General features: G+C 37.2%; 4 protein-coding genes across 4 annotated transcripts; 3 read left to right on the top strand and 1 right to left on the bottom strand.

The window, feature by feature from the left end:
- Window positions 1-4530: 4530 nt before the first annotated feature.
- Window positions 4531-5529, top strand: LOC132182569 (hydroxyproline-rich glycoprotein family protein). The gene is made up of 4 exons (XM_059595854.2): window positions 4531-4632; window positions 4747-4950; window positions 5059-5164; window positions 5275-5529. Exons 2-4 carry the CDS (start codon window positions 4766-4768, stop codon window positions 5317-5319), a joined length of 336 nt encoding a protein of 111 aa, XP_059451837.1. The 5' UTR covers window positions 4531-4632; window positions 4747-4765; the 3' UTR covers window positions 5320-5529.
- Window positions 5530-5610: 81 nt separating this feature from the next.
- CRR7 (chlororespiratory reduction 7) lies at window positions 5611-6576 on the bottom strand. Its single transcript, XM_059595876.2, has 3 exons — window positions 6425-6576; window positions 6112-6242; window positions 5611-5992 (listed from the first exon to the last, which is right to left on the bottom strand). The coding sequence occupies exons 1-3, from the start codon at window positions 6507-6509 to the stop codon at window positions 5720-5722; spliced, it is 489 nt and encodes a 162-aa protein (XP_059451859.2). The 5' UTR covers window positions 6510-6576; the 3' UTR covers window positions 5611-5719.
- Window positions 6577-8230: 1654 nt separating this feature from the next.
- On the top strand, window positions 8231-9431 carry LOC132182149 (uncharacterized). Its single transcript, XM_059595342.2, has 2 exons — window positions 8231-9024; window positions 9269-9431. The coding sequence occupies exons 1-2, from the start codon at window positions 8231-8233 to the stop codon at window positions 9429-9431; spliced, it is 957 nt and encodes a 318-aa protein (XP_059451325.2).
- A 2641-nt stretch (window positions 9432-12072) lies between these two features.
- On the top strand, window positions 12073-16057 carry RPK2 (receptor-like protein kinase 2). The gene has a single exon (XM_059593604.2). The coding sequence runs from the start codon at window positions 12331-12333 to the stop codon at window positions 15745-15747; it is 3417 nt and encodes a 1138-aa protein (XP_059449587.1). The 5' UTR covers window positions 12073-12330; the 3' UTR covers window positions 15748-16057.
- Window positions 16058-16128: the final 71 nt, after the last annotated feature.

The following is a 16128-nucleotide window of genomic DNA, read 5'->3' as shown; positions in this document are numbered from 1 at the left end:
AAGTATAAATGTTTTGATTTGGAAGCTACCCATATCGATTTTCCTTCTTCCTTTTTGGTGTGTGTTTCTAGCCATGTTCAAATAATACAAGAGATTGCTTCAGTGAAACTCATTTTTCATGTGTTTGCTTTTCTTTTTCTTTTTGTTTTGTTTATTGGCTGTGTCAGCGTTTAGTCTTTTTTACCGATACAAATGAATCATCCCTTGTCTCTTACGTTTACTTACACAGAAAGTTCTCTGTGAGGTTCTGAAAGTATCAGATTCAGATCCACAGTTTCTTAGATGGGTAGCCCTGCACTGTACAGTACTAGTCTACTAAGTTACACGTGCCATTGACAACCTTTCGTCCCTGTCCTATCGCTGCTGCAATTAAACTACGTTGACCACACCTTAATCTAATGATCAAAGAAACTCCTATTTTTTTTTTTTCCATATTTTCTGCATTGCACCAAGGGAATATATATATAGACCCATAAAAACTATTTGAAATAGCTGTCTTTGTTATTCTTCTATTTTTTATGTAATTTAAATGAAAAGGAGGAACCTTCAAGGCTCCTCCGAAAGCCAAAACCATTTAAAAGTTTGGAGGTTGATTGACTGCCTACAGCCTATGCACTGGCTTTGGTGAATAAAAACAAACATGCACTCGACTATTCAAAAGGTTGTTTTATATATTGTCTTATTTATGTAGCTTGGCTCCACCACCTCTACTACTATTTCTTATGGTAAGGATTTGGCTCAAAAAAAAAAAAAAACTAAGATTATGTTGGAGAAATTGAGTTTTTAATTTAAAAAGTATTTTTTTAACTTTTTTAGCAAAAAATTCATTAAAATCTTTTGTTAAAAGTGCGTTTTGGCTATTTTTAAAATTTTTAAACCATTAAAAATGCTTTCAATTTTTTTTATCAAATGGATACTTTTTTCTTCAAACGGGCTTTTAGATTTTATTTTTTTATTTTTTTATTTATTTTTTGGAGATAATAGTGATAGACTTGTCATTAATAATCAAAACCTAGAACAATTTGATCCAGGAATATAGTGTCTCGAACACAATCAGGCGTTTTCTCGCGCCATATATTATATATCTAAAGCATGTTGAGCTGCATATTTTGAAAGAACATGCTTTTTGAATGTTAAACATACTACTAAGCCCTTCAAATATACACCCAAACATGCCCTGAACATAATTCGATCATGCATTGCACCGTCGGTTGATATAAATCATAGTAAAATCAACTTTTAATTAATTGGTAGTCAGTATAGTCAAGTGCTTAAAGTTGTGCATTAGGTGAATAGATTTGTTTGAAGCTCCACCAACAGACAGACACATCTCAACTACTGCTACACCGATTACAACAAAGAATTAAGCAAATTAGCCTGAGTTACGAACTATCATAAGAAGCTAATCATGGTTAAATTTATAATTATATGCTTCCGTCGCACACGTGCATATATTGGGATGGACCGACATTTAGTTAAAACTTTAAAGTATACATCTCGATCTATCCACATTTAAACTCAACAAGCTCAAATGTTTTCTCAATAAGAAACATTGAGAGAGTGATTTTTCTTATTTTATTTGATGAATTATTCGTAATTTTATAATTATTTTATTTTACAAGCCAAAGGAAAACTGAGTCAAACTTCAAAGTTGTAGATGATCATTTTCTCTGGTTATTATTTTATGAATAATTTTCTCGAATGGATTGAAGAAGCCTAGCTAACCACCTCTAAAAGCCTCAACCTACCCACTTGTCTCTTCACTACTAGGGTCATAATTCATAAATACACATTGGTTTTTTGTGGGCAGGAAAGGTCATATTTTGCAGGGTAAGCGTCCCCATGAACATGAACATGAACAAAAATAGACATGAGGATGAGGTCCCCTACCCTCAATTGGAGGGTAACAATTGTGCTTTTAAGCCGCTCAAGCTCTAAACCACTCCAAAGAGTTTATAATCCCATTTCCAGATTTCACTAGTCAATAGAAAGATGATCTAATAAGCAAAGGCCAAGAGCTAAAAACCCATCAAGAATCACAATCTCCATGATTGTGGGCATCAAAACTGGGGGTCTGACTCAATTGAAGTCTATAGTCACGGGATATAGAAAGAATGGATTAGATTTGGTGACATTGAGATTTATTATGATAGAATTGACATAATTGTTTCAAATTCAGCCCCACTAAATGAATGATATTCCTGTTAGTCACGAGTCAAATAAAGGGGCTAGCACCTTCCTTGTCTTTCTATTTCAAGAAGAATTAATATCTCCTAGATCCATCAATTAATAATTTAATGGGGTCATGTAAGCTATTAGCTAAAATATTAGTGGTCCTAGTGGTGGTTGTATTAATTTGGGCTTGTCTTAGTGTGGCATTACTGGCATGCTCTATCGGCACAACCTTTTTTATTTTATTTTTTTTCAAAGTTTAACCTAAAATAAACTTTTTTTTTTTTTTGCTCTTTCTGTTGGTTTCCTATTCTCTGGGTAGGTTAGGATATTTTCAACTCATTCATACTTGAATGCACATAGTCATCACAACGCCTCGAATTGTTAAGGAGATCCTGCAATTCTTTAAAAGGGTTACCAGATCGAATCATCTCTTAAGGTCATCGGTCATACTCATAGGTGAACGGTGGCCAATTACATTTTCGAAAAAAGTGTTGACTTGTAGTGAATGGGCTGCCGCTAAAAGAGTAATTAAGGTGATTAACCACACAAATATATATATATATATATATATATATATATATATATATATATATATTAGGGGTGGTTGGTTCGGGTAGTCAGCCACCAAAAAAGAAAAAAAGAAAATTACTTATTTAGACAAATGCTTAAGTATTGAGAGAATCAAACCGATCCCAAACTATTTGTTTAAAATGGTCCATGCCTAGAAATGGAATCAGAATTTCTCATCGGGGGCCAAAGATGAATGAGGGACCCAACTTCATTTTTAGATCCTATATATATATATATATATAACCAAACATACTTATTATTTAATAACTAATATACACATTTCTATTTATGTAACCTATTTTTTTTATTAATACATATGAACGAGCTACAAGTTGAGTTTATACAAAAATGTCTTATTTAGTCACGGTCAACTCATTTCTTAAATGAACCGAGTTCGAATTGAATCGATTCTATCTGAGCCTGTTCGCGAGCGATTGTTTGTTTAACAACTCTACAATCACCCCTTTGAGATGGGTGGTTAACTACTCCAGCCGCTCTCTTAGGAGGTTAAGGGGGTAGTCAGCCACCTCTTAAAGCTTTTTTTTTTTTTTGGAGAAATTGACCACCTGGGGGGGTCAAATTTATTGTTAATAATTCTCTTAATAGGTCTCATCCACTCTTTTCTATCTACAAATTATTTAAAAAAAAAAAAAAAAACACTTGGAGCGTTTTTGGGCTAAAAAAAACACACTTTGGAGTAGAGATATAATAATTAGTTTATTAAGTATTGAAGTTATCTTAGGAAAGTGTTGGGATTATAATTAAATGGCTGATCTACTCCTCGCTTTCAAATAATTTGGTTAAAAGAAAAAAAAAAAAAAAAAAAACAAACAAACATTATACTCTGATGGACAAACTTTCTGTTGCATCATGCAAAAACAGCCCTTTCAATAAATTTACCCAAAAAAAAAGACAGCCTTTTTATTTAGGCCCATTGGACCTATGAATTGTATGTTAGGAAACAACTTTCTCCCATATCTCGAATCCCGCTAAAACTAACGAGTAATGCTACAAATTCTTTCACTTTCATACTCTTTGACAGAGAGTATGAAAGTGAAAATGTAAAAGTGAAAGAGAATGTAGGATTACTAATATCTACTTGTAGGTAAAATGGCAATAGTTATGACTTGTGATATGATAATATAAATTATATCCAAGTTTTAAAATTATTCGATGGTCGTTTCATTTATAAATTCACTATTTCAATTGCAAACTTGAATTGGTATGAAACTCTCAAATACCGAACACAACGGAAACAACATTTATTTTAGGGTTGTTGTTGAGGAGCTCACCATTTTTTTTTTTTTTTTTTAAGATCATTGACTCCCTCTTTCTTTTGAATTAAGAGTAAAAAGATCTTGACTGTAACCACTTGCCTTATTCAATTAAACAAAAAATGAATATGGAAAAAGGGAATTGAGGGTAAGGTTAGGATTGAAATTCTTTAGAATTCTTTTTAAATTTGAGATTCATAAATTTATAAATCTCAGTCGTTCATCTCATCTAAGCGTCTAAAATAAGTCATGTTTAAGAATTTAATGAGGAAGCTACAAAATGCAAATAAAGAAAAAAAAAATTATAGGGAGGGGTCAAACAAACTTCTTATACTTATATTTAAAAATTAATATTTTTAATAAAAAAAAAAAAAACACTAAAGCACAAATTTCAATGCCGGGGAGTCTACTTTTGAACTGGCCCTGAATCCCTCCCCAATCGAACACTTAACGCCAACTTTATTTGAATGCCGGACGCAGCCAATGCCTAAAAATTTGACCGTTGGAACCTGTCCTCCCCAACGGTTACCTCTACAACTCAAATTGCGTCCCGTTCGTTAAATTTCGCCTACAAGCAATTCTCTTTTGCAGTACATCTCTCTCTCGCCTCAGGGTTCGTGCTTCTAATCCCTCAATCTTTCTCCCCTTCACAGTTATTGTTTGTCTCCCCCTTTCTCATTAATTTCAAGATGGTTAATTAGAGTTAATGTCGCTTCGATCTTCACAGGTAACCCAGTTGTGATTTAATGGAGAACGTGCTCACTATGCCTCCCAAGAACCCAATGCAACCAGAAAACACTGTAATCGACAGCAAAACACCGCCCCAGAATCCACAAAATGACCAAAATGATCGAAACTCCGGCAATGAGTTACGCAAACCTACAACCCCGGACCGCCTTAAAGTCCCCAAGGCATTGAAATACCCCGAAAGGTACATTCTTTATTCTTCTCCATAGTTTTAATTACTTGTTAGCTAAATTTCACATATATTCTAAGTTCATGTTTGTTTTTGTAACAAATTTTTTTTTGTTCTCTGTAGGTATAGAAGCCCAACGGATTCGATGATGTCCCCGGTTACAAAAGGCCTTCTTGCCAGAAGCAGAAAGGGTAGCGTGCTTTTACCACCTAGTTTAAATCAGACCAAGGTATACTAAAAACGTTAGCTTTAATCTGAATTTATTTTTAATTCAGTAGACTTGGGAGTTCAAATAATTTACACTAATTTCTTTTTATATTGTTGATTTTATTGCTTTAGATTCAGGATTTGCGTGCTCAGGATGTGGGTCTTTTTGAAGGCTAAAAAGTATTGAAGCAGTTGGGCAAAGCCCAAGATCAGATGGATTTCTTGATCCTAATGGTTGTCCGACAAAAAATGAAATTGTTTCATTAAATTCAAGAAAATCTGATGGGATTGCTTTCAATTTCTGCAAGATGGGTGTACTGTGATTCTCTTAAGGCTTTCTATGTAATTCGAATACAGCTTTTAAATAAAGAAATTGTTCAGTCCAAATGCTTTGTTCAAGAAATTAATTGACAGGAAAACAAGGAAAACATTGTGTGGGTTTATACTTGTTGAAAGCATGCAAATGGAAGATAACCTGAATGAAATAATGGCTGCTCTTATTTCATTGTTCTTAGACCACTATATATATGCCTGCTTTAATCATGTAAATTTGATTGCAATGAAGCTCAAATTTTTCTCACTCCAAGCGAACTTGGTACCATTGGATTGAACCGACATTGCCATCAATTTCAAGCTCACAAACAGATCTTATGAGGTGCGAAACCGCGTCATCAATGGTTTCAAATCTAGCAAGGTCTGGAGGAAGGGCCTCGCCGGGCCAGTTTTCCAGCCAATTTTGCAGCTTAGCTTTTAGCTCTTCCTCCGAAACAAATATCTCATCCTGCCCCGGTTCGAATAGTACATAGGTTTCTGCAGTCCCCCGAGGTGTCCGTCTCCTCATTGCATAAACCTAACAACAAATTGAGTAAAATTAGTTTACGTCAAAACAAATGGAGCCTAAGTTAGCTAAACTTGGGTCCTTTTTGTCGGTTTGCTAGTTCTTGATGTTTGGCGAAAAAAGCAGGTTACCTTTAATGCATTTCTGCTGTTGCTTGACTTTTGAGGCAGTTTGAGATGGACTGAAGAACTCCAATACACATTTACATCTGCTGATCTTGACAGCATCAATGGACTTGGACTATGGTGTCTTGCTTCTTTACCTGCATGTGAGGGATCCCCCTGCTGTCATTTTGAATGGCACAAAAGTTTCTAAAATGGCATATTCTTTCTTTCCATGTTCTTAAGCTTCTCTTGAATTCTAACACAAAAACCAATGTTCTCACTTCTAAATTTCAAAAGCATATACAGATTATCAAGAACAAATCAAAGGAAGAGATTTTACAGTTGAGGTTCTGAACTCCATTGCTGAACAGCTTTTTCTCCAAAGCTCCCTCCACAGGAACCAGTTTGCCTGTGACTTTCAACATCTCTCTTTAGCTCCAAAGCTCAAAAATCAAAATGGGCAAGAGCATATCTGCCAGCAAACATGTTGGAGATAACATCACACGTTTCTTATCCACTTTTTTCATTTTTTTTACAGAAGTACCCTCTTGGGTCCTGTCTCTGAAGTCTAATCTAATGTCTCCTTCTACTCTAATCCACAATCTTAAATCATAGGATGCACCACATCCACATGATCATAACAAATGAAGACAAAAACTATTGTGTCCTGGAAAGCCTTGACTAGTGAATAACTCTAAACAATTAAGTTCAAATCCTCTATATTCTTGTTGAAAGCAGTAAAATTGTAAAAATCACAAATCCATTTTGCTAATAGAAAAATCCCACACCAGTCCAGAAAAAGGAAAAAGATGGGCACCATGGATGAGTCCCAATTGAGGTAATCTTTTTCTCAGTGAAATGTGGCACACGTCAAAACCCTATAAAGTTGTAACAGATAACATCCTAACTGCTCCAAATCCTAATTTTTGCATAAGAAGGTTCAGGTCGAGACCATATCAGCCATAACATAATTAAAAGGAAAACTACGAGTTGCCGCAACCTATTTTGTGATGTCTTTTTATAATGTTTCAATTTTTGTAATGTCTTTCTTCTATCATTAGGGTTTTCATGTCATCTTCTGGAACTCAAAATGACATAAATACCTTTAGATTGAAATTCAGAAGAAAAAAAATGTAAAAATAGTACAAATTTCAAGGGAAAAAATAGGACTAAGGTCACGGTCACTCAAAATTAGAGAACATTACAAATTGAGTAATAGTTTGAGAGATAATCGTACTTTCCTTAATTAAAATAATAAAAAAAAAGTAAACTATTAAGGAATTTGCAATGCCTTTCCAAACTTTCAATTGAATCAATGTTTCTCCCCCCTGAGTTACTAGAAAATTGCAATGTGTTCCTTTATATAAAAAATGACAAAAATACCCTTAAAATTAGGAAAAAAGAAAAAAAAGAAAAAGAGATTAGTGAGCCTCGACGACCACCATGCTTTTTTTTTTTTTTTGAATTTGTAAGGGTCTTTCTCTTTTTGAGAATTTGTAGTGATATTTTTGTCTTTTTGTAAGACAAAAGGAGTATATTGCAATTTTCTAATAGTCAAGTAAGAAACATTGGTTTAATTGAAAATTTAGGAGATTGATTACAAATTGGCTGATAAGTGGTATGTTAATTAAAACAACTTATGAATGAAGAATGTGCATTTATTATTTACTTAGGAGGAGGCATATGAAACATGGAGTCCTCGAGACTTATAATATTTGCTGAGGTGGCCCAAAACCAACAAACTGTTCAACTGAACTACAGCCTTCCCGCGTGATTGCTCACATGTTTTGTTAGAAACAGCGCCAACGGCTACAAGACTCAGTTACCACGTCCCCAAGATTGATTCAAATCTAACCCCCGAGATCCTCTCTTGGCCTTCCTTTGTTAGCCTACAACAGTTGATAAAAACCAAACCCTACTTGTTTCTTCTCCGCTGTTCTTCCCATCTCCCTCAACAATGCCCAAAATTAGATTTTTCCAAAGGTAATAATTTGTAAATCGCCTTCTGGGGTTCTCTTTTCTGACGTTGATTGAATTGGGGTTTTAACGGAAGCTCCATTTTTTCTTGATTTCTTTGGTCTATGAATACATTTGTTTTCATCTTTTTTCAGTTGCTCTTTCTTTGAGGATTTGGGCTAACTGAATAATGGATGCCATTGCCGCCGATCATGAACATAAGAGAGGGAGTAGTAAGAATTTAAGGGTGCATTTTGATGTTCCCTCTAAAGAAGTTGAAATTGAACCCCCCGTTAGTAATCATCAAAAAACTTCAGGTTCGTCTTCTTCTTCTCCTTCTTCTTCTTCTTCTTCTCCTTCTTCATCACCAGCTTCTTCGATGGATGTAGCTGTTGTTGATCAGACGGTCGTTAACGGCCCTGCTTTTGAATCTGAAAAAGATAACGGCCTTGAGATGGAAGGACTGGCATCACCGTCTGTTTCCGATCCCTCCCCTGTTTGGAGCAATCAAAGTGGGTCGGGTGCCCAATCTCCTTCAATTCAGCTGATGGGGCGGCCGGCAGGCTACGACCCGAATCGAATCCCATCTTCAATATTTTCTTCCAAATCCACAACGCCTATGGAATGGAGCGTCGCTTCGAATGAATCGTTGTTCAGTATTCACATCGGAAATAGCAGCTTCTCAAGAGATCATTTTATTATGTTCAATAATAGATCTGGAGAGATACCGAGGTCGGATGAATTGATGATGGCTTCTGCTCCGGGCCCCCTCCCCCGTCTTCCTCCATCAGAACCCGATAAAACCAAGACTGCCGATGTGGCAACAGAAGCAGCAAATGAAACCAATAATGCCGTTTGGAAGGGATCTCCAAAAGATGATCACAAGGGAAGAGCTACTCCGGTTGAGGATGTCGGATACTACAATACTGTCTCTTACCGATCCGATGAGAGCAATGCCAGCACCCGCTCCTTTCATTTTCCATTGTAAGCTCTCAAAACTTCCATCTATGCAGAAATATACAAATGAATGCTTTGAAAATATATATGATTACCATACAACTTAGATGAATTTTTACGGTCACGTTAGTCAATTTCTCCTTCCATAATACAATCATAATTTTAGTTTATTTCAGTTCAGGTAATTTATCTAATATAATCCAAAATGATGTGGTATAATTATACATAATCTTCAGAGCATTGTAGTTGACATATGGGTTGTTGTTTCCAGTTTTGCAGGAGATAGTGGAATAAATAGCCCTGCGGCGCTGGACTTGGAAATGCAGTACCCACCACGGCAGCAGCAGCTGCAGCAGCAGCAGCAGCATCAGAGCTCAAAGCCTGCTAGAGCCTATTGGTTTTCTTGCTTCTATTGTTGCCCACGATGTTGTTGAGACCAAATTTTCCATATAATTCTTTTATAAAGATTAGTGAGCCATTTTTTCACTTCTCTTTCTCATACAAAATTTGAAATTAAATATAAACCATTCAAAAAGCTACAACACATACACTGTAGTTTTTTTTTTTTTTGGTTAATCCCTCAAAATGGGCCTCTAATCCTCAAGAGTAATCATTTCAACCATTGTACATAATGCCGAATGCAAAAGTTTGTAACTTGTTGCTGAAGATTCTCTCAATCTCTCTAATCTCTGTGTTCTTTGGTATTTGGATCTCTGTTCAGGTATCATGACAACTACTGCATCCTGCTTGGTCTGGTTTTGAGAACATTGGTAATAAGCAACCAACCATAATGTTATTAATAGGACCAAAACAGTACATGGCCTTTTGTGGGTGTTAAAGATTAGGGGTGTAAATTAAATCCGTCAGAAATGGCTTGGAAAATCCCACTTCACATGCCACAACAAAATATATTTGCTTTACATTATTCTCTCCACATTAATTCAATTGGAAGAGTCATGCTTACGTCTTTATAGATAATGTATTTTAAGATAATGTATTTTAAGATTGTTGTTACTGGGAAAAACGCCAAAATAAGAACCTCCTCCTAATCATCATCAAATAAAAAAATCACTTTAAAAACACTTTTTCTTTTTCTTTTGGTCAGCAATAGAAAATTTACTTAGCTACAGTAAATCAGATGATGTCACACCTATGTCATATTTTTATAATCTACACCTCAAGATTGTATAATCTGACGTTATGAAAATATGTTTTATTATTATTATTATTATGTTTTTTTTTATTGTGATGTTGGACTGCGAATACAGTACAAATGAAGATTTTTTGTTATTAGACCTGTAAATTTATGTAGAGAGGGAGACTGTAGGGTGGGGTTTACCTATTTCAATAGGCCTAAAATGTCAAATTTTATAAAAATTTGAACAAATCCGAATTAGAGTATGTTTGAAATTGCGTTTGAGAAATAGAGCTTTTAAGTCAAAAGAGTTTTTTGGGCCAAAAGAGTTTTTGGACCAAAAGTGCGTTTTGGTCATTTTTAAGCTTTTTGGACCTTTAAAAGCACTTTTAATTTTTTTACTAAACGAGTATTTTTTTTTTTCAAACGAACTTTTTGAGTTTTAAAAAAGTACTTTTAGGCCCATCAAACACAATCCCAAATAAAACTTTAGAGTACATGATAATAATAAAGTGTGTTTTAAATCACCCAATGAAAAAGGTATATGTATCTTTTGCTTGAAGTTGTTATAATAATACGTCACTGATAATTCAAGTATCATAAAAAGGAAGAAAGAACTTGTCCTGATTGGTCCATATTTCTCTAATTACACTAAGGATGGGTTTGGGTGGGACAAAGCAACTTGGATCCCCTGTCACAGAGTATTTAAACTCAATAAAGTTTCATATAAATTATTTAGGGTTGGCTACTTTGGACAAGTTTAATATCCATTGTTTAGCAATACAATGGCAATAATGATGCAGTCTCATAACAGGACATGAAGCTACTACCTGTGGAAAGTGCTTTTTGCTCTACAATCATCATGCTTATCTAACTCTATGCTAAGCAGGGCAAATTTTCAACAATTTATCCTTCCCTCTGTTTTCCTTTTCTATTAATTTATAGAAAAGTAATCCATAGTTAATACTATAATTTAGATAACACCAAAGGAAAGATACAAAATTACTTTATTTCCAACTATGAAAAAAAAAATGTCTATCTTAAAGGCTACTTGCCTTGAAAACCCAAATTTATTAACTAATGTGGAGAGATTCTTCAAGATTTTAATTAATGTGGCATATCCTAAAAGTAAATGTAGAATTCATGTGAGAGGTTGACAATTTGAGATACCGCTCAATCTAGAATCTTAAGTTTATGGGTTTGGGTTCAACTATATAAAATAAACTATTCGTGCTTGTGGCGTCACCCGTATATGCTTGATAAGATTATGTTATTGAAAAATAAAAAATAAAAAGATTTTTTTCCCACATAAAAAAGCTACTCCTAAGCTATGAGTTTAAGATGCAATTATCCATTCAATCATAAGTAGTAAAATTTAGCAAGTTATTGAAAATAATAATAATAATAATAATGATAATCCACCTCCATGCATTATTTTGTGTAATGATCTATTATGTTTCACATCAATAATGGAGGTAATCTTATAGAACATGGTCAGGCTCCCATCAATCCCATTCTAAGGGGCAGCAAAATTCCACTGGGCTTTAGGGCCCTTGCCTTATCTGGACCTCATGAACCCTGGACCAACAATATCAAAAAGTCTGTGGGGCCTGTTTCACCTTCTGGAAGAACATCACACGTGGGTACCTTTATATGGAGCCACGTGTTGGAAACTTTAAGAAATCTTTTTGAACGTCATTAAGCCCAGCCCAACGACCAAGGCGACCCCCAAAATTGACGACGCTGATGCGTTTATTGACCGGCAGTGGAGCCCACTTCCGGCCCGGTGTATGTCCACCGGACCCACATCACCCACCAAAAACCGACAAAACCCTAATTTTGAAAAAGGAAAAAAAAAAAAAAAAAATCCAAAACCCACTTTAAAGGAAAAAAAAAAAAAAAAAAAAACCAAAGAAGACGAAGAGCAAGAATGGAACAAAAAAAAAAAGAGGAGAGAGAGAACAGAAAGCAAAGAAAGAAAAACGCGTTTTCTCAAAAGAACAGAGTTGAATCTTCTCTCTTTCTCTCTCTCTCTCTCTCACTCTCTTCTCTGTCTGTCTGTCTGTCTGTCTCTCTAAAGAACCAAAATTAGGGTTAGGGTTTTCAAGGGAAAAAACCCTAATCTTTCTCGGTAACTGAAAGAGAAGGGCTTGGGGTTTATTTCTTAGGTTTTTGGACACCCTTTTAGGTGTTCAGAAATGGGTTCCTCTTCTTCTTCCTCTTCAGTGATCAAATGGCACTCTTTTCACAGACCCATGTCTCCTGTGCTCCTACTGAAGCTCTTCTTGCTGTTGTGGGCCTTCTATCTTTCTCAAAGTGGAGTCGTTTTTGCCGATTCGGACAAATCGGTGCTCCTCCAGTGGAAGACCTCGGTCTCAGACCCCTCAGGCTTGCTCTCGAGCTGGGACTCTGGAAGTTCCGATCACTGCTCGTGGTTCGGCGTCTCCTGCGACTCGAATTCCAGCGTCGTTTCGCTAAACGTGACCGGGAGTGGCCGAGAAGGTAATTCGTGTTCCGATTTCGCAAAATTTCCGCTTTATGGGTTTGGGATTAGGAGGAACTGTTTGAATAGTAGAGGAAAGTTGTTTGGGAAGTTGTTGCCTGTGATTGCTGAGCTTAGTGAGCTTAGGATTTTATCGCTTCCCTTTAATGGTTTTGATGGAGAATTTCCTGGTGAAATTTGGGCCATGGAGAAGCTTGAGGTTCTTGATCTAGAGGGAAATTCAGTAACTGGGTCGGTGCCTGTTCAGTTTGTGGGCTTGAGGAATTTGCGCGTTCTTAATCTCGGGTTTAATAGGATTGTGGGGGAGATACCGAGCTCACTTTCAAATTGTGTGAGCTTAGAGATCTTGAACTTAGCAGGGAACAATTTGAACGGGACGGTTCCGGGGTTTGTTGGTGGGTTGAGGGGGGTGTATTTACCGTTTAATCGGCTTACTGGGCAGGTTCCTAGAGAGATTGGGGAGAATTGTCCGAAGCTTGAGCATCTAGACTTGTCTGATAATGTCTTGGTCGGTGGAATTCCCCGGAGTTTGGGGAATTGTGATAAGTTGCAGTCGCTTTTGTTGTATTCAAATTTGTTGGAAGAGGCTATTCCGGCTGAGCTAGGTCAGCTTCAGAAGCTTCAAGTGTTGGATGTTTCAAGGAATAGTTTAAGCGATCAGATACCTTCTGAGCTTGGGAAGTGTTCTGAATTGTCTGTTCTAGTGCTATCAAATCTGTTTGATCCACATCCGAGAGTAAATGATACAAACGGGGACTCTTCGCCAGAGCAAGGGGGTCCAATGAATGATGATTTTAATTATTTTCAAGGCACGATTCCTGTGGAAATCACAATGCTTCCTAAGTTGAGAGTATTATGGGCACCAAGGGCAACTCTTGAGGGCACATTCCCAAGTAGTTGGGGTGCTTGCGAGAACTTAGAGATGATCAATTTGGCTCAGAATTTTTTCACTGGGGAATTTCCTGAAGGGCTTAGTCACTGCAAGAAGCTTCATTTCCTAGACATAAGCTCAAACAGGCTTACTGGGGAGCTTGTTGATGGACTTCCCGTTCCTTGTATGACTGTCTTTGATGTCAGTGGGAATGCGTTGTCAGGTCAAATCCCTAAATTTTATGAAAGCACTTGCCCTCCTGATCCTTCATCAAATGGAAGTCTTCCCGAACGTGGGAGTGGCCCATCCTCTTTGTATCTATCATTTTTTACTTCTAAAGCCCAAGCTGGATATCCTCAATCACTTGGAGAGGATGGTGGTCTTGCTGTATTTCACAATTTTAGGCACAATAACTTTACTGGCACTATCCAGTCTATGCCAATTGCAGCTGAAAGATTGGGAAAGCAAACAGTTTACACATTTCTTGCTGGGGAAAACAGGCTCACCGGACCATTTCCTGGTACCTTATTTGAGAAGTGCGAAGTATTGGATGCACTGATTGTCAATGTTAGCTACAATCAAATATATGGTCAAATTCCTGCTGAATTTGGTACAAGGTGCAAATCTCTTAAATTTTTTGATGCATCTGCAAATCAAATTACTGGACCCATTCCCCCCAGTTTTGGGGAGTTGGTGTCCCTTGTTGCCCTTAACTTGAGTTGGAACCTGTTGCATGGTCAAATACCTTCCAATCTCAGTGAGATAAGGGACCTGAAGCATCTCTCTTTGGCTGGTAATAACCTGACTGGCTTCATTCCTTCTAGCTTGGGGCAGTTGCAATATTTGGAAGAGCTGGACCTTTCATCAAACTCTCTCACTGGGGAAATTCCGAAAGATCTTGAAAACTTGAAACACCTGACTGTTCTTCTGCTTAACAACAATAATCTCTCCGGGCAGATTCCTGCTGGTTTGGCCCATGTAACCACGCTCTCAGCATTCAATGTTTCCTTCAATAATTTGTCTGGGTCGCTGCCATTGAATGGTAACTTGATGAAATGCAGTAGTGCTCTTGGTAATCCATATCTACAGTCTTGCTCTATGTCTCTGGCTTCGCAATCTTCAGATTCGCAAGGAGCGGATAGCAATTCAAATTCTGATACTGCTACTACACCATCCCAAGGAAGTCGGAATAATGGTTTCAATTCAATTGAGATAGCATCCATAACATCTGCATCAGCCATTGTCTCAGTTCTTCTTGCTCTGATTGTGCTATTCTTCTATACCCGAAAGTGGAACCCAAAGTCTAAAGTTACTGGGTCTGTCAGGAAGGAAGTAACTGTATTTACTGATATTGGGGTTCCATTGACCTTTGACAATGTTGTACGGGCCACAGCAAATTTCAATGCGAGCAACTGTATAGGGAATGGAGGTTTTGGGGCAACCTACAAGGCAGAGATCTCACCTGGCGTCCTAGTGGCAATAAAACGGCTTGCAGTTGGTCGATTCCAGGGGGTTCAACAGTTCCATGCAGAAATTAAAACCCTTGGAAGGCTCCGTCATCCAAATCTCGTTACTTTGATTGGTTATCATGCCAGTGAAACAGAGATGTTCCTTATCTATAATTATTTGCCAGGTGGTAATTTGGAAAAGTTCATCCAGGAAAGATCCACAAGGGCAGTGGATTGGAGGATACTTCACAAGATTGCACTGGATATAGCCCGTGCTCTTGCCTACTTACATGATCAGTGCGTACCGCGTGTCCTTCATCGCGACGTGAAGCCCAGCAATATCTTGTTGGATGATGATTTCAATGCTTATCTGTCTGACTTTGGATTGGCTAGACTTTTGGGAACTTCAGAAACACACGCTACCACTGGTGTGGCTGGAACTTTTGGATATGTTGCTCCAGAATATGCAATGACATGCCGTGTATCCGACAAGGCTGATGTGTACAGTTATGGTGTGGTGCTTCTTGAGTTACTCTCAGACAAGAAAGCTCTGGATCCTTCATTTTCCTCGTATGGGAATGGTTTCAACATTGTTGCTTGGGCATGTATGCTCCTCCGACAGGGCCGTGCAAAGGAGTTCTTTACTGCAGGGTTATGGGATGCAGGTCCCCATGACGATTTAGTAGAAGTTTTGCACTTGGCAGTTGTGTGTACGGTTGACTCTCTCTCTACCAGGCCTACAATGAAGCAGGTTGTACGACGGCTGAAGCAACTTCAACCCCCATCATGTTAACTGCCTGGTGAGAGACTTTCAGTAAAATTAACGTAGCGATTTGTAGAAGAAGGTAAGCCCCATTGTAATTTGTGCTTGTGCACTCTGTCCTCTTCGTGGACTGCCCTTAGCTTGAGTTCTAAATTGTAGTTAATCCACTTGTAAATTGTAATATAGGTTTGCCCCCATTTTTTCAAGTTGTTTCCCTGATTAGGGGGCTTGCTGATGAATCTGCAGAAGAATGCAGATATTAGTTTTCCACGTTATATACTTGTACGTCAGTTTTATTTGTTGTCGAATAAAACCATAGAATAGAGATATTTCTGGGAAAGTTTGGTTAATCACTTGATAATCCGATTTTTTCCTGTTTGTGTCTAAAGCATGCATACAAATGATCCATAT

The sequence above is a fragment of the Corylus avellana genome, chromosome 5 (assembly GCF_965113065.1).
Source record: "Corylus avellana chromosome 5, dhCorAvel1.hap1.2, whole genome shotgun sequence".
Lineage (NCBI taxonomy): Eukaryota > Viridiplantae > Streptophyta > Magnoliopsida > Fagales > Betulaceae > Corylus > Corylus avellana.
The sequence above is the reverse complement of the archived record's forward strand: the minus strand, read 5'-3'. Positions and strand labels throughout refer to the sequence as shown.